The sequence below is a fragment of the Macrobrachium nipponense genome, chromosome 1, assembly GCF_015104395.2.
Source record: "Macrobrachium nipponense isolate FS-2020 chromosome 1, ASM1510439v2, whole genome shotgun sequence".
NCBI classification, from domain to species: domain Eukaryota; kingdom Metazoa; phylum Arthropoda; class Malacostraca; order Decapoda; family Palaemonidae; genus Macrobrachium; species Macrobrachium nipponense.
In genome coordinates this window covers 104,328,886-104,351,927 of record NC_087200.1, presented here as the reverse complement: position 1 = coordinate 104,351,927, position 23,042 = coordinate 104,328,886, and the positions used below count along the sequence as shown (strand labels likewise).

Genomic DNA, 23,042 nt, shown 5'->3' with positions numbered 1-23,042 from the left:
AGAACCACGTACTACCACACTATGGTTACTCCCTGTATCACGTAATATCTTGACTGTGTCACGATATTATTTTCCCTCGCCACGACATTAAGATACGAGAATAAGAATACTATTGTACATATGCACTGTTGTCAGTCTTCTTGCCTGGAGACACAGGTTGGAGAATGGTACTGTGTCATAGTTGACACGGTGGGTATGAAGACTGATGACCTTTACGCTGCCTGGGAATTAGGGTAGGCCTGTCCTACCTGCTATCACATGATATTTCTTGTGCGTATGGGTCTTACTACTGATGAGGCCAGGTGATGTCTTCCCACTGGGAGGCAGTTGAAGTGTTGATTTCCATTTTAGGGGTATTGAAGAAAATTCCTGGTACTCAGCGTGTTTCTTTATTACTCAGTACATCATGCTAAATTTCTCCCAGGCCTAGTCTCCTGGACTTGATTAATTTACCTAGTCTTCAGAACTCCTGGACTAGATCTCTGGATTAGATCCCCTGGACTAGATCCCTGGACTAGATCCCTGGAAATATTCATTTTATTTAATTTTTATTTCCAGAAATCAATACAAGTGCGTAGTTTAAAACTACAACAAAAAAATAACTCTTTATATTGTGACTTCAAAAAAAAATATATCAACTACAGATTATGGGAACTGCTTTTCCTTCATAACAGGATAAGTATCAAACGTGGAGCAACCCTGGAATCAACTAATTTACAATAATGTGTAAATCATTTGATACCCTACTCCACACAATACTAAATATTTGTACACAACATATGACAAGGGGTAAGGTTACCTGAAAGGTTTCTGAGAAAAACTTAAAACTAAAATGAGGTAAAATTAGGCTAAGGTGCCTTTTAACAGGATATAGTCTAGCCTAGGCTTCTTCAGAAATCGTTAAGGATAGCCTATGCAAAGTTTACACGGCTGATTTTTGACTAGGTTACAATAGGCCACAAAGTTAGGTTAGTTTAATGAGGGTACAGGCTAAGTTCTATGTAATTATGTTTTCCATGAATTTATATACATATAGCCTAACTATATTTATCAAAAATAGTCATAATTCCTCATTCAAAAGAATTAGTCTAGGGTAGGCCTTCTTAAATTACTGTATAGCCTAGTCTAAGATCATGCTCGGCAGTGGAAATTTCCATGAGAGGTACCCTTTGGCACTGGTATTTGCAAAAACTTTATACAAACAAAACACTTATAACTGCTTTTTTAATGTTTTCAACCCTGTCAAACGCTAAGTTACAACTCAAACTAACACAGCAAAACTTCATGACAACTAATGAACATGAAGTATCTTTCACGACAATGAAAATTTTCCTCGTTAAGGCATTGCAACATGTTTGACTGGGCAGGCAACTCTGCACTTGAATTCTCGTCTGCTACTGTTCTTCCACGATAGTGATCTGTTCTAACTAATGAACTAATGGTAATATTACAACTTTAAAAGCTTACCTTGCAAGGGATAGATAATCATTTGTATTAATATTTGGTAAAATAGCCAAAATGAAGAGCGGACAGGTTGACGACCCCTCACATGAAAGCATTCGTGATTCTTACATGTGTTGCTAGTGTTACCAAAAAGCAGACGAAAGATTCAGGGCAGCGCTCCACTACTCAAAGTGAAAGATAAACAAAACAAGGGACTGGCTACACTGCCACACTCGTCCACAACAGAAACTAAAACATTTCACAGTTCCAATCACTTACAATAGCAGTGTAAAGATATTAGAGGAAGATGATGAATCAATTCCTAAATAAATCACAAATAATTAAAGGAATATTTTTCCCATTACAACTGGTACCTGCATACTTCTTTCTTGAGTTGACAGCATAACCTCATAGATATATGGCTTATAAGCCTCCACACTGCTTAGCCACTCACTGCTTGAGGTAACATTTCCACTGGTTGCTAAACATTCAGCTTGTTTAGTTTCATTCTTCTCTGGAGTCTGATTCTTTCCCACACTGCTCTTCATAGTTTGTTTCACCTGGTCACCTTTTACAACTTGACCAACTGGTTTTGACTGCTGTTGATTCCGGTAACACTCTTGACTGTAGTGTCCTACTCTTCCACACTTGAAACAGACAACATTGGGTTTCTGTAACTGTCTTGAAAAACTGGATGAGGATTTCACATTAGTTTGCTGAGCTGTATTACCTTGTGTACTCTTAGTAGTATCACTGGTAGGTTTCCCATTAAATTTGTTCCTGTTATTTGGATAAGACTTAAAACCTGGGCGTTGTTGACTCTGGTACTTGACATTGTAATTACGCTTGCTACTGATTATATTGTAATCTTCACTGAGTGTAGCGGCTTTGTCAAGTTTCTTCACTTCTCTCTCTCTTAAATAAGCTCTATGTTCAGGAATTCCCTTAAGATACTGTTCAAGAACAAGTAACTCTTCTAACTCATCAAAAGTTTTAACTTTAGCAGCTTCTACCCAACATTTGAAACACCTTCTCACTTTGTAAGCATAATCTAAGAATGTTCCCTTCTCATCTTTTCTTAAATTTCTGAATCTTTCATTGTAGTACTCTGGGGTCATCTGGTAAACTTGTAGCACACTGTGTTTAAGTACCTTGTAGTCTTTACACTGATCAGCTGTTAAGGCTAGATAAGCACTTCTCCCTTTACCAATTAAGACACTTTGTAGCAAAACTGACCATTTATCCTCTGGCCATCCCATACCTGAAGCCACTTTCTCAAAGTGATCAAAAAACTCATCTGGAGCTTCTTCAGTAAACTTAGGGATTAACTTCTGTACTCTCACTAGATCAAATACAGGGTCTTGATTACCTTGGTTAGGGTTAGACGGTGTTACAGGTAAAGTGGATCTAGCTCTTATCAATTCCATTTACTTTTCATGTCTTGAGATTTCTCTTTCCTCTTCTGCTGCTTTTTCTTCTTCTCTTTCTCTTCTTTCTTGTTTTTCCCTGTCTATTCTTTCTCTTTCAGCTTGCATTCTCTCTCTTTCAGCTTGCATTCTCTCTCTTTCAGCAAGCATTTTTAGCTTAATCAAATTCTCTTCTACTTCAATGCGTCTAAGCTCTAACTCTGCATCACTTTTCTCTTTCTTTTCTACTTGCTTATTTATGAGATCAGCATGTGCTACATTCAACAACTCTTGAGCCAATTCTAACTCATCTTCATCAGTTATTCTACCAGAGTTTATCAATGATTCCATAGCAATACATCTTATTTGTGCCTTTACCATACTAGTAGACACATAACCACCACATGCCTCTGCTAAAGCGCTCCACTGTGCTCTAGACAGAGTGGTTTCAGACAAAACTTGGATAGAAGGGGCTGCTAAAAATTCCTGAACATTGAACTGAGCCATTTTCCTCTAAGTTATCAACTTACAATTCAATACAATAAATGCAAAACAAAACTATATGGTCACTCTCCTAACAAAATGTATCCCTAATACCACCAGTATATTCTAGAGTGATAAGGGAATCTGCTTTCCCGGGTCTGGGCACCATTAAACAATGTTACGAAGTGCCAAGTATCTGGCTACCATGCATCAAACATTACCTCACAAAAAGCCAGACACCTGAACCCTCATAACACGTTTAAACGACTGAATACTCTAAAGGCAACAGTGATCCCTTAACACTTACCAGTATTGCAGAAAATCAGACTAAGTTCATCAAAACAGGTGTGAGGTAATCTTGTAAGTAATTAAATTAATCAAAGGGCATCACTCCTTCAACAACTTTAAAACTCTAAGTATTTCCCTGATTTCTGAAGTCTAAGTACTTCCCTGGTTCTAAGTCACTTCAATTAAATTGAAGGAAAGCAAATCAATTACCACTCTATGGTTCTACCTAACATCAATATAATCATAATCATATATACTTATACTGGTGTAAGATAAAGAAAACACTTATAAAAACTTTAAATACAAAAATTTATTATTAAATTCAAAATTTATAAGTGAAATTCACAATATCAGGGAAAATTACTGTTATTTGAAAACAAAGTAAAGTTTAATTAATTCTTGAATCAAATTAAGTAAAATTAAATCAAAATTAATTTATCACAAAATTCAAGAAAATTAATTCAATCAAAATCCAAAAGTGTTAGGCAATAATTGAAATCAGAAATTAATTCACAAGTACTAAACAACAATAAATCTTGAAAAGAATTCTAAGTAAATGTAAATTAATTCACAAGTGTTAAATTTAATTAAATGTGCAATGATTAAGCAATGAAAATAACTAAGTCAATTAAATTGTGAATGCAAACGAAAATATAAAATAAAAAGACACACTTCAATAAGAAAATGAATAAGTGCACAAACAATGGAACAGACACAAACAAAAAATACGCAATTGTAAAAGTGTAAATGTTTTCACTCAAAAACACTGTAACCAACAGTTTTTACCAAACACAATTCCTATCCGTTATTAGTTAAACACACTCCCTATCCATTATTAGTTAACCACACTCCCTATCCATTATTAGTTATTAGTTAACCAAACACTTTTCTGATTAACTTTTAGTTATTAGTTAAACACAGTTCCTAACCATTATTAGTTAAACACAATGCCTATCCGTTATTAGTTGCAACTAATAAAAATATAACACACTTTACCTTGGTATACCAATTTCTTTCTTTGCTGCAGTCTTGTCTTACACAATTTCACAAAAAACCAGGCGCCGTTACGAAATAATGTCTGTTCAGATTCCACAAAAGAAACTAAATAACACTAAATAAATTCTAAGAAATATCAACCATGAAATTCTAAAACGTTATGAGTGACCAATTTACGTTACGTTAATATAATCTCAATGATGTCGAATGAGAGAGAGAGAGAGAGAGCGAGAGAGATGTTAATGCCTCGAGGTCTTAAGATAGAATGAAAATCTCTTCCTTTTCGGAAGCGGGAGAGAGCAGATGTCAAAACGTTCCTGGCACGAAAGCTTCTCGAAAGTTCTGAAATCTGATGCAATCTCACATACAAAATGTGCAACACCCACGTGGGACTTGACAAAGATATACGCGTAAGAGTCCAGTCTGTTAAAAAAAAGACGTACTCTACTCGATCGAGACGAAGAAGTCTTATCACGTACGATGACAGATTCTTCAAAACACAAGTGAAGATTTGAGATTGCTTATCAAGACGCGTTGACAGATTAGGGAAGCAAACGGAGATCTCTCTCTTTTTACGTTATATATATATATTATTTTATAACACGTAATGCGAAATCTGAACACACATTTTAAAACATCCTATTCTAAGCTATCTAGGAATCTGAAAAAATGTTACACAATCTATAAGACATTTCAAAGAGGGGAAACATGCATTTTGAAAGTAGCAATATATATATATATATATATATATATATATATATATATATATATATATATATATATATATGTGTGTGTGTGTGTGTGTGTGTGTGTGTGTGTGTGTGTGTGTGTGTACTTTTACATATAGAGTCAGGGTTTGGAATAGGTAATTATTAGACTAATGTAATTCTGCGCCTTAGGGGCCTAATGGAAAATGAACGCAGTGGACTTACCTTGGAACAGGCTAATTAATGAAGCAATGGAAGGTCGTCTTGCAAAACCAGTTAGTTTACATTAAGCTAATTTATTTACAAAGAAATTTACAGTGCAGAAGCAACATTGGAATAGCTGGTAAAACCCGTGCAAAGTGCAAATAGATGCTGTGATAAATGACACTTAAGTTCACACTGGCAATTGCTTGGAGAAAAGGGAACTGTGTCATGTCCTTTAGCAATCGGCTTGGTCATCGGAGATGGCATCCGGTTTTGTTCCTGAGTCGTGGTGCGCGCCAGCGAAAGCTTTGTTAGGCCTAGGTAGGCAGAGACGTACGTCTACCTATGAGGAGGGGGCGAGTGACCAGGAAAGGGCGGGCGCGTCAAGTCTTGGAGGAGTAATAAAGGGTTCAGATGGCGGGATTTGAGCAGTGGACCGTCCTGTAAGAAGCAACCAACAGCCAGTAAAAGGTTCAGAAGAAATGAGTTCAGAAGAAAAGTGTTATGGTTAAGCTCCTAAAGGGGTCTGGCGCGGAGGGCCAGTACTGCCGTGATGGCCCGCCGTGCCAGTCTCTATCGTGTATGGCTAGCTTAAAGAATTCCTCTAGTTACGCATTGCACCTATGACCTGCCTCTCTATCCCTAACATTCCTTAACTTCCCTAGAATCACACTAGGTGTTTGGTTTCCAGCCTGTTATTATTCATATGTGGTCGCCTATTATGATTGAAAAGTCACATCTTGATACAAGACTTTATTCTATAAACACAGTGCAGAATGAGTCAACAGATTTACAAATAGATAACTGACTGACACTACCTTTTGTACAACGATTCATAGATATCATACTTTACATGTTTCATAGATATCTTACTTTTACATTTCACTTAACATCCCCCTTCTTTAGTAAGAGATATCAAACAATAAGACAGAACTATAAGTACACAACTAGCTTATCAGGGTACATGGAACATCACAAGTGTCAGTACACACAACACAGGAAATGGCATAACAAAACATAAATGAGATGAGAAATCAAAATGAGACCTTCTCACAAAGATAAACAGAACACATCATTCAAAATTTGGAGATAACCTTACTAACACAGTTTAAAGCAACTTAAAGGTTTAGTCTCTCTGGAGCTTTAATTGTTCTATCAGACCTTGTTTTCATAATATCTGAACATCTTTATTATTTTTATTACTAGCATTGGCATCAATATCAATAGGAACAGGAGTCACAGAACTAAAAATAAGTTGTTTCTGGAGACTTATCTCTAGATTTTACAGATTTTCTTAAAAATTGTCTATTTCTATGTTATGTTTCTCCATCTTCAGTACATACTACTACATAACTATGACCATGAAGTTTTTTACTGACAGTTGCTTGTTTCCACTCTTCTGTTTTGTTGTCAATGGGTTGAACTCTAACAGTGTCTCCAATACACAAGTGTTTCAGCTGTTTTCTGTTTGAGTAACGATCAGCAACAGCAAATCTTTTGCCAATCAGTTTTCTCCTTTCTTTTTCATTGGAAAAATTAGATGGCGTGAGGGGATTGCTAACTGTAGGAATCAATGTTTTTGTACGTCTACCCATTAAGCACTGCACAGGGCTAGTTTCTATGCCTTCATGAGGAGTATTTCTCAGGTTCAGAAGTCCCAAGTATGGATCTTCTTTGGCTTTCTTACATTTTTTTATTAGATTTTTTTGCAATTTTAACTGCTGCTTCAGCTGCACCATTAGCTTTGTTGTTCCCTGGACTTATAGGCTCATGAGAAAATCCCCACTTTCGAGCAAAATCATCAAACAGATGAGAAGAATAGTGTGGACCATTGTCTGAAATCAGTGTATCGGGAATGCCATGACGAGCAAAATGATGTTTTAATTTAGTGATCACAGCATCAGATGTAGTTTCTGGCAGATAATCAAATTCAAAGAACTGACTGTAGTAATCAACTGTGACTAGGTAGTTTCTTCCTTCAATAGTAAACATATCAGATCCTACTTTTTGCCAAGGGCGAGAAAGTACTTTATGGAGATGTAGTGGCTCTTCAGGCTGTTTATAGGAGTAACAGGCACACACATCACACGATTCCACATATTGTCTAATCTCTGCTGAAATTCCTGGCCAATATATCAGTTCTCGGGCTCGGCGTAGACAAGAGTTTATACCAGAATGACCAGCATGTACCTTCGGTTTCATTTCATACCTCATTGATGTCGGAATGACTACACGTTCACCACGAAGAATTATTCCATCTTGTACTGACAGTTCATTTCTGTAATTGAAATAGGGTGTAAGGGACTGCGGTATCAAGGACTTATTTTTAGGCCATCCTTCTATGATAGTCTGTTTGAGAGTCGTCAAGGTATTATCAGACTGCGTTTTTACTCTAATTTCGTCAAGACGATAAGGCTTAAATGACGAAAAAGACAGATTGTTGACAGATACAGCTTCTTCACACTTCAAACTAGATGTAGGGGCATGAGACAGTGCATCAGCAATTGGAATGTCCTTGCTAGATTTGTAGAGTACTTCAAAATTGTACTCTTGAACACGAAGAAGCATTGCTTGCAACCGTTTAGGTGCAAACATAAGAGGTTTTCTAACAATAGGGACTAATGGTTGGTGGTCAGTAATCACAGTCACAAAACGACCAAAAGTGAAATGATGAAATTTGTTCAAACCATATAAAATTGCGAGCATCTCCTTTTCAATTTGAGCATAATTTCTTTCAGCATTTGTGAGAGCTCGGCTTGCAAAGGCAATAGGCTTTCCCTCTTGCATTTTCGAGAGTCAACTCTTTGATAGGATCATAGTAGGCAAGAACTGGACTATTCACAATCATTTCTTTAACACATAAACGCTTCTGCTTGGCACTGTGACCAATTCCAAGGGACATCCTTTTTCAGCAAATTATGAAGCGGATTTAGAACATCAGTTATATGAGGTAAAAACTTTGCATACAGTTAACCATACCAAGGAAACGACGCAATTCTTCAAGAGTCTGGGGAGAAGGAAACTTGGATATGGCTTTCATTTTCTCAGGTTCGGACCGAAGACCATCTTTAGTAATGAAATGACCCATAAAGGAAACATTATCAGTTCGGAGCACCAATTTCTCCTCGTTTAGTTTTACATTTTGTTCTCGACAACTTTTAAGAAAAGATTCAAGATTACAGTCATGTTCATCTAGAGTTTTCCCATGCACAATGATATCATCAGCAATACAAACAACACCTGGTAAATCATTAAATGTATTAAGAATATGTTTCTGAAAAATTTCTGAAGAAACACTAAGACCAAAGGGGAGTCGTAACCATCTAAATCTACCAAAACATGTTTGGAGAGTAGTTAACAGGCTTGATGCCTCATCAAGTTTTACTTGCCAATAGCCAGAAATGTTTCCTGGTGAGCAGCGCCGCGTGTCTCACAATGGGTATCTCGAGATGTCCATCCAAAGAGACGGCGTTTTCACGGCTACAAATCCAGAATAAATAAATAGATAAATAAGAAAGTAAATAAATAAATAGATAAATAAATAAAGTGAAAATTGAAATAAAATGGCTAGTCAATTCCTATCATTTCCAGCCCCTCTTCTCCCAATCAGCAACCCCCTGTTATATGTATTTTATCTCTGGTTACCTTCATTATTCCTAATCATGTTTTTATAATTCCACACTAATCTTATATTTTTCAGCCTCTTGTTTCAATCCTTATCAGTGTTAATGTCTCGAATGCCGATCGATTTTTCTTGCTTACTCGGTGTTTGTCTTGGCGCTTTTCCCTTAGTGGTGTTTCTAGAGCCTTCCCATGCGCCATCCACAGCAGCGAGTCCGGTATTGCAGGTTTTTGAAAGAAGCGAATAGATATTCAAGCTCCTGGTCCCCACAAGGTGGACTACAAACCTTGTAGGCAATAAAAATCAATCTCGTTATCATAACTATATATATATATATATATATATATATATATATATATATATATATATATATATCTTGATATCATTCGTGTGGCTCGAATACTTGTGTATATAGGCGTTTACATACATGTTTATGTATGTATGTCTGTATGTATACATATACATACACATAAAAGCACTAAAAGACGGTGCAGATAAGCCTAGTCAGCGGGAAAGAATAATTTATCTGAAACAAAAAAAATGTATTCATGTTATGAACAAGATGTCTTCGCAACTTGGTGTGTCAATGCGATCTCGCTGGAACATGGGATGTGTGAGATCGAATTCTTCTTCCATGGAGAGGCGAAGCCTCTTCATTTATTTCCCATCAGGCAAAGGCTACAGTGATTCATGTATCTGGAAAATATTATGAGGATGTCAAGGTGGTAAGAGGAGACTGTGTTTATTAAAAGTGTAGCTTTGAATTTTATCACATTAGCGTGATTCATATACAATCATTAAGCTACAAATGTCCTTTAATATCTAATTCCCTCTACCTCGGAATTGATATATTTTCATATATGTTAACCGAAGGGGATATTTTTTTAGTTGATAAGAAATTCGCCTTATGGGTAAAAAGTTTCACTGTACGTCCTGAATGCCTGGTTCCTTGGTTAGCGCCCATGAGCCAACGAATTTCTTATCAACTCAAAAATTCCCCTTCGGTTAACATTTATGAAAATATATGAATTCAGAGGTAGAGCGAATTAGATATCAAAGGAAATTTGTAGCTTAATGAGTGAATATATATATATATATATATATATATATATATATATAGATATATATATATATATATAATATATATATATATATTATAATATATATTAATATTATATATGTAATTATATATATATATATTTAGGTTATGTATGTATGCATGCATAGTGCGGTGCGTGAAATGGGGACGCGATAAAGGCAGTGGCTCTATAACTGGTGTGATTAAATCCCAAAGTAAATGAAAAACATGAAATTTGTCCAGAGCACTTCGCAGGACATCATGTTTCTCGTGGAGATGGTCTGAAATCAGTCGCTTTTTTAAAGTGCTTTTCTTGCAGTGGACGCTAAAATAAATGCCACTGAACGAAGACACCATAGATATGGAAGACGCCGTACTATTCTTTCTGCGGGAGACGACTGGGGATGCGAGATGAGACTTGCCCTCTGTGTTGTCAGGTTGTCCATTTCTCTTGTTCTCTTTATAGAGGACAGCTGCTTCCAGCTCCCGAGGATTCCAGCACACAGAATGCAGCATAATGACGGGATCGGTGTTCCCAAAGTCTAAAGAGATCTTGGGTGTTCCAAATCTCCGTCAACTCGACCTTCCTGGAAACGTCTCCAATAAACAGATAACTTAAAGCCTCCAAGAAAATCGTATTGACATTTTCAAACAAACACAGGAAACTTTACTAACATCTCACAAGGATCACTGATTCTTCAAAAATAGATTTTGAGCGAGTTCATGTATATTAACTCACGGTTCTAGAACATAAGAAAAATCCAAGTTTTCATTTATTCTCGAAACTGCAACCGAGAACTGTAGTGGGGGAACCATTACAGAAAAAACATAGAGAATTAGTGAATGATAGTAACGGCTTAATATATAAAGCATAATATATATATATATATGTATATATATATATATATATATATATATATATATATATATTAAACTAATAATATAATTCAGTGTGGAATTCATTAAAGGCTGGTAATAACTTTGACACAAGTGGGATCATAAATAATAAATGCTTCTGTGCTGGTCAGGATTTGAACGTGGTTTAGATATCACGATAAACCGTTGAACTGTAACTACTAAGCTATGAAAAGAGGTATGAGCTGATATCGACTCTAGTGTACATATTCCTACCGAATTCAAGTTTGGCGCTTAGAATCACTGTCAACTCATTTCCGTCATGACAGTTATTCGTTTATTATATATAATTATATATAATATACTTATATATATATATATATATATATATATATTATACTATATATATATAAATAATATATATATATAATATATATATATAGATATATATATATATAATATTAGTATAATAATATATATATATATATATGCGCACACGTACATACACACTATATATATTATATAATAATATATTTATAAATATACATATATATAATATATATATATATATATATATATATATATATATATATATGTGTGTGTGTGTGTGTATATATATATATTTATATATATATATATATATATATATATATATATATATATATACACACATGTGAGTGTGTGTGTTCTTTGTAGGCCATGTACTTGCAAGAACAAAAGAGATTACTGTCTACTTTGTATATTTCGTATTATGTCTTTTTTGACAAAATTTGTACTAATAGTTGTTTATTTTGAACGTGGTTTAGATATCACGATAAACCGTTGAACTGTAACTACTAAGCTATGAAAAGAGGTATGAGCTGATATCGACTCTAGTGTACATATTCCTACCGAATTCAAGTTTGGCGCTTAGAATCACTGTCAACTCATTTCCGTCATGACAGTTATTCGTTTATTATATATGATTATATATATTATATATATATATATAGATATATATATAATTATAGATATATATATATATAGATATATATATATATTATAATTATATATATATAGATAGATATATATGCGCACACGTACATACACACTTAATTACTTATATATATATATAAATATACATATAGTAAGTATAAGGATATATATATATAGTATATATATATATATATGTGTGTGTCTTGTGTGTGTATAATAAATTATATATATCTATATATACCTATATCTAATATATAAATTATTATATATAAAGATATATAGTGTTCTTGTGTGGTGTGTGTTTATATTATTTATATTATATATATACATATTACATATATATATATATATATATATATATATATATATATATATATAGATATATAGATATACACACATGTGAGTGTGTGTGTTCTTTGTAGGCCATGTACTTGCAAGAACAAAAGAGATTACTGTCTACTTTGTATATTTCGTATTATGTCTTTTTTGACAAAATTTGTACTAATAGTTGTTTATTTTGTCAATAAAATAACTAACTAAATAACTAACTGCGTGTGTGTGTGTGTGTGTGTGTATGTGTGAGGGATCAAGATATATCAAGTTAAGGTAATGAAAATAACTTTGCCCTCAGGTGTTCCTCAAGGTCCAGCGAGAGATTTATCTGGGAAGATTAGATACCCTTGGCGTAACGATCCTCAGTGTGATAAGTAAGTACATAAAAATACCATCTCTCTCTCTCTCTCTCTCTCTCTCTCTCTCTCTCTCTCTCTCAGAGAGAACATCTTAATTCTGGTATCGTGCGCTACTAATTTAGAGAAATTACGGGCTTGTAGGCTGATTTATTATAATTTCAGTCTGATAAAATAAAACGTACCTATACTGAAAAATCGTGAACTAATAATATTTTTAAAATTAAAATGAAACTAGCAACTTGACAATCAGCATAGAGTGATAGATTTAGACATTATATATTACATACAAACACACAGAAACATGCATATATACATACGTATATAGCTAACTTAATACAAGAACTACAAATTAAGCCAGTAACTACGCATTAGATGAAATGAATATTTAGATGCGTGCGTGTTGGCCGGATTATCGTTACCATGACCGGCTATATTTAATTTTTTAACGTGTAGTGAAAAACGCTTGTACCTCATTATATATTGGTTATACAAATGTTTTCAGTTCCATATATAGTATATTCTTTTTTCTGAAATTTGGATACTCCAGTGGACCTTTCCTTCAAATCATCTATTTTTTTTTTTTTTCAAAATTTCAACAGTGACCTTGATAATTTGGTCTTTGCTTAACATCATTTTAAGGCAATAACAGAATACCATTTTGCAAAATGAAAAAGGAAGAAATTGGGAATAATAGTCCACTAAAGCATAATAATTAAGTGCTGAATATATAACTTGACGAACGAAGAATTATAATTCTAACGAACACGGAACATATGTGGGAGATAATTATCCTAATCATCTATTTGTCTAAGTAATTGCGACTTTCGTTTCGTTTAATCTTCACATAGCTATACTAATTATTATTATTATTATTATTATTATTATTATTATTATTATTATTTACTGCCGTTACATTAAAAAAACTTTTAGAAAATCTTGCTTATAGTCCACTGAAAATACACCAAATTACAATATAATCTGATTCCATTCTAGAATATTCAGGAGGTTACCCCAAGTACCCAGACCAAACTAAGACAAAATCGGTTCTGAATAATGTTCTGATTCACATAATTCAAGATGGCACCCAACAGACTCTGTCTTGTTTATTTATCTCAATATATAAGAACGGCTGCGACTTGGAAGACCAAGAGGTTCAAAAAAACTCTTCTTCTTTCCCACCATTATCCTCCATTAAAGGGTCAGTTGCCTGATACGCCTTCTCCACTGCCTTCTATCAAAGGCATCATCCTCCACCAAACTTCTTCTCTTCATATCTTCCTTCACTTTATCTCGCCATCTAATTCTCTGTCTCCTTCTCGATCTTCTTCCTCTGACAGGTTCCTCCCAAGCCCTCTTCACTCCCTCCACGTCATCCATCCTCAACAGATGCCCTTACCGTCTCAATCCTGACTCTCTTATCACCTCTGAAATCTTTACTAAGCCTTCCCTTCTTCTTATTTCGACATTTTCCAATCTCTCGAGCAGCGATATTCCCATAATCCACCTCAGCATTCTCATCTTTATTCCCTTAAGCTTTGCTTCCTCTTTTCCGATCCATACATTAACACTGGTCGCCAAAGGAGGCCTCCTAAAATAAATAAGAACGAGGATGATCTGGAATATTAAATCGGAATGATCTTATGGTCTAATTATTATAATTACGATGAAGTTATTTGTCATGGTGATAATTATGACGTGCTATGTCAACTTTACGAAATAATCAAACTATAAAACTTTGGTTTATACAAAATTCATCACTATAATTTGTACAACAGAAACAATGTTAAATTATTATTGCGAACATTAGCAATAGAATATTCTACATCCCTTTCTGTTTATACGATGTAGTAGGGCATCAGAGAGTTTTTAATCTTTGCATTATCAACGTCAGTATTTGATGTTGCGCAGTTTCTATTGGCAGTTCCCTTACATCCTGTAGGGAGTCCAAACACTCTATTGCTTTTCTCCTTTGAATCCCATTTTTGAAGGAAACACTAAACACTTGGGAACTATTCTGTTCATCTGTCATTTTGGATCTGGGTTTGACATATCCTCATGACAGACATCTAAATATTCGAGGCTATGTTGGCAAAGACATAATTCTCTTCAACTTTATGGTTACATGCATCCCACAAAAGAAACAATGGGCAACCGATAGGAATGCAAGTTCACAAACATGAAGGAATCTAGTTTCTGAATGAAGTTTTCTCCTAGTTGTGCAATGGACTGATTATATGTTCCGGTAATCTAACAGTAATTGACTTGCAATTTTTGTTTCACTAGCACTGTTGACACTTGTTCCCCCCTTTTTACCGTCTTTCCTCTGTGTGATCACCAAGGGTAAAATGTGAGAGGTTTATATCTATTTTAGGCAAAAGTATAGTCACCTTTCAAACTTTTAGGGAAGTTCCATTTGATAGATTAACAGATTAATTCAAGATGTTCAGGGTAAGTCAATAATTATTCATCATTCAAATGACAAAAGAGCAGCCACTATGCTAAGAAAATGAGGCGTGAATAGGCTATGTTGATAAAATAATGTAAAACATACAGAGCCCCGGTTGTTAAAAATTAATGTTTCACTAGCTTGTCTGTTCCATGCTGCCTAAGAAAATTTAAATATTGCTTTGAATCTATCCCGACATTCCTCTGCTACTCGTATGCTTTACAGAGTGATAACCAAATGTCTGATATGAAAATGACATCTTAAATATTTAACACACACTGAAGAATCCAGAGTATTATTAATATACTTACTTTCCCATTTTCCTTTCACACATTTTTACCTTATACTTGACGAGATGGATGATACTGGCTCTCAATGAATGCCATAGCAGCCATTATTCACAGTTTATGTTTGAAAACCACAGGATCTGAACACTTCCTATCATCAAAACTAATGGATTTATTCATGGCCAATAAGAATACCTCCCAAGGTCTTTCATGAGAATCCATGACCAGAATCCATGGCCAGACACGGATTACTATATGATGATGTGGATCACCACCCCCGCTCTTGAGGAATGATCCTTTTCTAATCTTTCGTGTGATGTACCTTTGTCACACAAACAAATCAGCTAAGGAGAGATTTTAGTCACACCTCCAGTCTACAGGAAAGTGGTGCCTAAAATAAGACTCGGTTCCTTAACAGAGCCCATCCAAAATTCATTGGGTCGGACTATTAATGGAGGAGTGAAAGGGAAACAGAGATCCACCAAGAAAACAACCTCGTCGTTTACTTTGATCTTACGTAATGAAGTTAAAATGTTTACTTGCACAAGCTGGCAATAATGCTTTTTAGCTATCAAAAGATTTAATTAAGCCATGTAGTTCAAATGATCCTTAGAACTTTCTCTTGAGGAAGTAGTTCAGACTAGGAAGACAAACATCTGCATGCTGCACTTTGCACTTGCAATTTCTTATGCTCTAAGGGAGCTGGTAAAGTATATCATTTTTCATAATACTTTATATATGATGTTTAATAATTAAAAATCATCAACCCAAATTCTGTCACAATCAAAATGTGAGTGCATACAATATGACCATGGTTTGCTGGAAAATATTTAGATGAAGGAGTAGCCATAACAGCTACCATCCTCATCAATGCCATGCATGTTGAATAACTGCAGAAGCAAAGCCTGTTGAACGCCTGATGGATTTCACTGGCACACACGACCTTGCTGTCACTGTTTTCCAAACCATCCAGGGAAAGGGTTTTGGGGAACCCACAGGTTTACCTACTGGCCCTCCCTGCCTTAGTTTGGGTGGAGAAAGGGGGTGGGGAGGCTTGGGTACTGATCATGTGTGTCTATGTTCGGTCTCTTGGATATCGTGCACCAATGCAATGGCCTGTCCCTTTCCTCTACCGTTCATGAGTAACCTTTTAAAAAATTGGATTTATTTGATAATGGCTCGACAAACAGCCATAATTCTACAGGATATGAGCATAATAAGCTTGATGAAGGAGCAGCAGAAGCAGTTAATTCTTCATGTATGTTCAGGTTTATTCATCAGCTAAATGCTTTTGAATCTATACTAATTCAGATCAAGAAAGGAATATGACAATTGTAGTGCTGCAGGTTTACCCACACATTGGCTAGATCTATGTCTGTTTAGGACTGATTTAGGACTGACCACTCCCTTCAAAACTACTTCTTTAATCAACCCTCCTTGTATTTTTAGGTGGAATATAAACACTGTCTCTATGTTGATGTGACAAGGTTTTGTAAGTATTTTGCATAAAAGAGGTATCATAAGTTATGTAATGATTTCCCCCACACACATTTATATACACACACGCACACGCGCACACACACACACACACACACACAAATATTACACACCACCATACCATATATATATATATTATATATATATATTTATTATTATATATATATATAATATATATATATATAAAGAAATCACAAAAGTAAGCACGTGATTTTGTTTATTATCTGAAGCCATTGGGAAAGTTTAAAAAAGTAAAGACAGAGTGCCAAGTACTTTCGTGTATTTAACACATCTTCGGGTGCCCCGAAGATGTGTTAGATACACGAAAATACTTGGCACTCTTTTTTTTTTTTTAAACTTTCCCAGTGGCTTCAGCTAATAATATAATGATTTAATAAAGATTTTACACTAAAATACTGGCACTCTATTTTTTTTTTTTTTAAACTTTCCGTGGCTTCAGCTAATATATAATGATTTAATAAAGATTTTATTACAGTTGCAATGATACACTTTACCAATGTCTACTGGGTATCCACTTTTTCTCAGGTACAACATAGCATTCGCGAAGAGGATGCCACGGGCGTTCTTGGTATCGTACCCTCGCTCCGGTAACTCTTGGGTGAGATATCTTATAGAGGGAGCATCTGGCATCTTCACAGGCTCCAAGTACGGCAACCAAATGTTAGTAAAAATGGGTAGGTAGTTTCACTGTCAACTGCACTTTTCAGGTATTGCTGTTAATTAGAGTTCAGAAGTGTGACCTTTTTAGGGTAAATAGGACAAACTGCAAGAGTATAATAATAGTTGCTTTGTTTTGGCTACCAAACTTTTATCTCAAGTTAAAAAAATTATAGACTTGTCCACAATTGTATACAATTTGATAAAAACGTGAGAGTTCACAGCAGTCACATTCTGAGTTCCCCTTGCGATGCTGGGAAGCTTCGATCCGCAGGGATCAGTCATTCCTCGACCTTGTGCTATTCTCAGGAGGTCAATAAGGAGGGATTATCTAATGCTGGGACGAAGTATTTTTCTCTTTGCATGTGTGCCCAGACAAGTGTCTCAGATATAAGTCTGAATGCCAAAACAATTAATGTAATCTTTTTGAAAATGCTTTCACTGTTTTGCAGGTGATTTCTCAGATCACTCTCATTACCCTCTATTTCATATTAGAGCTTTTCTTGCAGTTAAGCATACTTAAGTCTTTTCATATTACCGAGGAAAAGCTTGACTACTGGGAGACAGCGCCCCAAGCCCTAATGTTATTGGAGAACAACTGAACACATGAAGTTGAACTCAATTTACACTGCAGTGCTTGTCTTCAATATGATTTCGAAAAACATGTCAGATTTTCAGCCAATTTACCTACAGGATGCTATCCAACACACACACTTCAATATAGAAACCTGACGGGATACTTGAAAACGAGAAAGACCCTTCCTCATATTAGGGGTGGCTTTAGGGAATAACACCATACCGGTCACTATCACGTCCATTACACTGATACACCAAACAACAAACATCCGGCCATTCACATACTTTTAAAAGAATTTTTACCAGCAGTTTGACGCCTAAGAATCAAAACTCACTTCTACCTTGCACAAACTTGCCCTTCCTGGATACTAAGCCCCTGTATACATTCCAACACTTCTACCTTACCAGCCTGTGAACGCTTACTTGGACTTGCTCGCCTGGGACCTACGTCAACTCCAGAAATATACGCTCCTCACACATCTATCATCCTCCATTTTCTCAGCGTGACCGCACCATCTCAAAATGCTCTTATCCCATTTTCACAGTCTCATCTTTCTCAACATTGTTATTCCAAGTAGGCTATCAAATAAGTTCATCTAAACAGCTACCTTTCCTCTCATTGGCACTCAACATTCACTCTGCACCTCCAACTTCAGTCTACACATAAACCGTCTTACAACCCTCTGTCAAGAGACTGTTACCTTCTTTCGTCTATTTTGAGATTCACATCTGATACCTGTTCCATTTGTTTCAGAATACTTACATGAATCAATTTGCTCCCAGTCTTCCACTGTCCGTTCTCATATTCATTTCATCATCCTCCTGGTTTTCATTCATCCTCATTACTTTACTCTTGATAACATTTGCTCGCAAATCTCTTCTCTTCGAATCACCTTTATTAACATATTTATCAGTCTGTAGCAGTGGTTCCCTACTTGCTTCTAAAACTGCAGCAGTAGCAAATATCAGCTGGTCATTTTTACTCCAAACCATTCACACTCTAATCTGTACATTCTAGTACAAACTCTACTTTCCTCGTAAAATTTCTAATTGCTCTCAGTAAACTCATTTTTACATCATGCATCCTCAACAGTCTTTACACTATATCTCTATGAGTTTTACAATAGGCTTTCTTTGGATTCATTTACATGGTGTCCATACAGTCCCGGGGCAATTTAAATACTTGTAGCTTCGTAACTCTACGTACACGACAGAATTAATATGTACAAAGGCTACTAAAGAAGAAAAACCTAATTTTTTTATTCGTCTTGTTAATTTTCAACATGTCCACCATCATTACTAACACAAAGAAAAATACGATTCTGTAGTTCTCGGAAAACATTTTCAGTATATTATTCAGTAATATCTTTAATCACATCAGTTAATCTCGCTTTCAGGTCTTGTAAAGATCGAGGCTTAGTTGAATAAACTATACTTTTGTATCATAAAAAGAAATTCAATGGATTCAAATCTGGTGAACGTGGAGGCCAAATTATGGTCCACCTCTTCCAGTCCATCTGTTAGGGAAACTACCTAACTTTCAGAGCAAAGTGACAGTGTGCAACATGTTGATATACTGTATTCTCTGTGAGTTCTATTTGTTCACGCTTAAGGATAACGTATTTTTGTAGCATTCCTAAATAGTTATAATCGATAACAACACGTCCTTCAAAGAGGAATGGCCCTACGATTCGATTCTTTCCCAAAGCACACCAGACATTAATTTTGAGAGAATCTCATTCACGTTCAGCAGATTCACGTGGCTTTTCAGTTCCCAAATATGTCAATTATGCCTTTTGATCTTGCCACTAATATGGAATGTTCTTCGTCCGAGAACATTCAATTATTCAAAATGCATAATCAGTATTAATTCTTTCATTGCACTGACAGAAAGTGAGTCGTGTATGATAATCTTTTTCTAACAACATTGGATGCGCTTGGATACTGTACTCTGTCACTTAAAGTTTTTTCCGCAGAATCTAATGCACAGTAGATTTTGAAATTCTCGTCTCTCTAAAGATGCTAGTTTTAGACTCTTTATGGACTTCTTTCAAAGGATTGTTTTACAGTTTCTTCATCAACACATGGTCTACCAGACCCTGCTTTATCAATAACAGAACTTCTTAAATTTCTTCATCCACCTGACTATATACATATTAGCTCAGCCAACCGAAGAACGCAGCTACAAGTATTTTGAATTGCACCATGACTATATGTATGTATACCATAAATACAGATTTTTCTCTCATCCTTGTCCAAACATACACTGCTCTTCCACTTTTAATTCTGGTGTCTTCTTTTCTCAATCAAAGTCTATCATACATATTCCCAGATATACTTAATAATACTATGCTCTAAAATTCTTGAGCACACTTCTACCACTTTTTCCGTTATACATCACAGGAATTACTCCTCACAGCCATTCCTCCTCCAAACATATCTTACACATCCTGGTCAGCCAGTCAGACTATTAGCACCATACAGCAAGGTCTCACTTTCAATCTCTCCAATTCTGGTCGGCTTTCTTCACCAGTCAATTCGAGTAAGAGTCACCAATTCACACCTATCATTTCCACTCAAACTTCATTTACATATGCTTCTCTTTCATCTGCAAGATTCAACAAATCACCAACATACTCCGATCCACAGACACATGACAGCATTCTTTCTTGCCATCACCTCCCCATTGACATGTTGCATCCAATTTCTCATCAGCCATTCCCTCCAGTAAAGGTCTTTATTCTTCCTTAAGTGCATGTCCTTGACACCCCTTCTTTTCTTTTTCATTTATTTCTTGATCATCTCATCTCTTTTCTCATATACATATACCACTCAGCCTCTTCTTTGGAAATGCAACTGCGCTACAGGCAAGCTTTTTTCTTTCCCCTTAATAAATCCCTCATTTCGTCACCCAACCAATTTTTTTTATCGGAGCACCTAAACCAGCAAAACTCTACCATTCTTGAATTTTGACTCTTCCCAAAAGCATTTCTGAAATTCGAATGTCTCCCCTATATCAGGCATATGGAAAAGATCTTAACTATGCATAAGTCATTAAGTACCCTTTACCAAAACAGATATTACTCTCAAACAAGCATTTTAGCAGTGCATCTCATTGATATAAAAGCACATAATAAAATTAATATCTAATTCAAACCGGATGAAAAAAGAGCTTCGTACCATAGAATTTCACAGCGTTCCATAGCTTCAGAACCCAGAGAAGAAGTGTCTGTTTAGGAGGCCCTGGTTGACCAGCTATCAAGAGTCAAGTTCTATGAAAATACAAACAATCGTACAAAATAAAAACTAGCTTTTGGTCTCTCTGGCTAATTCCTACGTCTTCATGAGGAACACAACTTGAATATTCGCAACATTTGCTGATTTCAATATCTTTTGGTTACTATTAACAAGATTATCCTTAGGAAGAACAACCGAATTATTATTCTACTAATATTATAGCACCCATAGGCCACCGTAAACATAATTGTGAAGTCCAAGAACAAAAATACTGAGCACTATCTGTTCGTCCTGTGTGTTACTTATAGTTCATTCTTCGGCAACTTTTTCACTTAGTCCAGTGTCATTAAAAAGTAAACTACAATGGGAATGGTTAATTTTATATATATATAATATATATAATATTATATATATATATATATATATATATTATATATATTGTATGTATATATATAATAATATACATATATGGATATATATATATATATATCATATATATATATATATATATGTATATATATATATATAATATATATATATATATATATATATATATATATATATATTATATATATATATATTGTGACGAAGTGCCAAGTATCTGGTTACTACACTTACCATTCATTAACCGATACCTCACAAAAGCCAGACACCTGAACCCTCATCACCAGGTATTGAAACAACTGAATACTCTAAAGGCAACAGGGATCCCTTAACAACTTACCAGTATTGCAGAAAATCAGACTAAGCTCATCACAAAAACAGGTGTGAGGTAATCTTGTAAGTAATTATTAAATTAATCAAAGGGCATCACTCCCATCAACAACTTTAAAAGTCTAAAGTATTTCCCTGAATTTTCCAGAAAGTCTACAAGCTACTTCCGCCCTGATTTTCAGAAGTCGTAAGTACTTCCCTGGTTCTAACGTCACTTCAAGTAAATTGAAAGAGCAAAGATCATAGTGTCCAGGGGACAGCAATTAAGATATTGAGAAGGGGTAAATGTTTTTCCATAGCCTTCCCGTCAGTCAGCTGTATGATGAAAAGGTGATTGGGTTTCTTTGAAAGTAATGAAACAATTTACATTCTATGTTGATTTCTTTTCAAAAGCGTGAGTTAGTATTTTACCTTCCCCTCGTGAAGCTGGTAAGGCGAGTTGGCTTGGGAAGGGTGTTCCATCATAGTAATATTATATATATATATATATATATATATATATATATATATATATATATATATATATATGCATACATAATTAACACAATCACGTGTGGAACAGTAATAAATTTGTGACTTGTAGGTTCAGCTTCCTTTATGACTTGTGTGACCTGGTTGTTAACTGTCTCGTCTTCAATTGAAAGACCTGGGTTCGATCCTGAAGTGAGTCAGAAATTTATATATATGCATATATATATATATGTGTGTGTATATATATATATATAAATATATATATATATATATATTATATATATATATGATATATATGTATATATATATAGATATATATATAATATATATATATAATATATATATATATATATATATATATCTATATATATACATAATAATTAACAC

General features: G+C 34.9%; 1 protein-coding gene across 2 annotated transcripts in view; it reads left to right on the top strand.

Moving 5' to 3' along the window:
- Positions 1-23,042, top strand: part of LOC135219514 (sialate:O-sulfotransferase 1-like) — a 61,152-nt gene that overhangs the window by 19,196 nt on the left and 18,914 nt on the right. For both annotated transcript variants that reach the window (XM_064256344.1, XM_064256343.1), the window contains 2 exons: positions 12,689-12,764; positions 17,526-17,674. In XM_064256344.1, the coding sequence (XP_064112414.1) occupies positions 12,689-12,764; positions 17,526-17,674 (225 nt within the window). The remainder of the gene's footprint in view (positions 1-12,688; positions 12,765-17,525; positions 17,675-23,042) is intronic.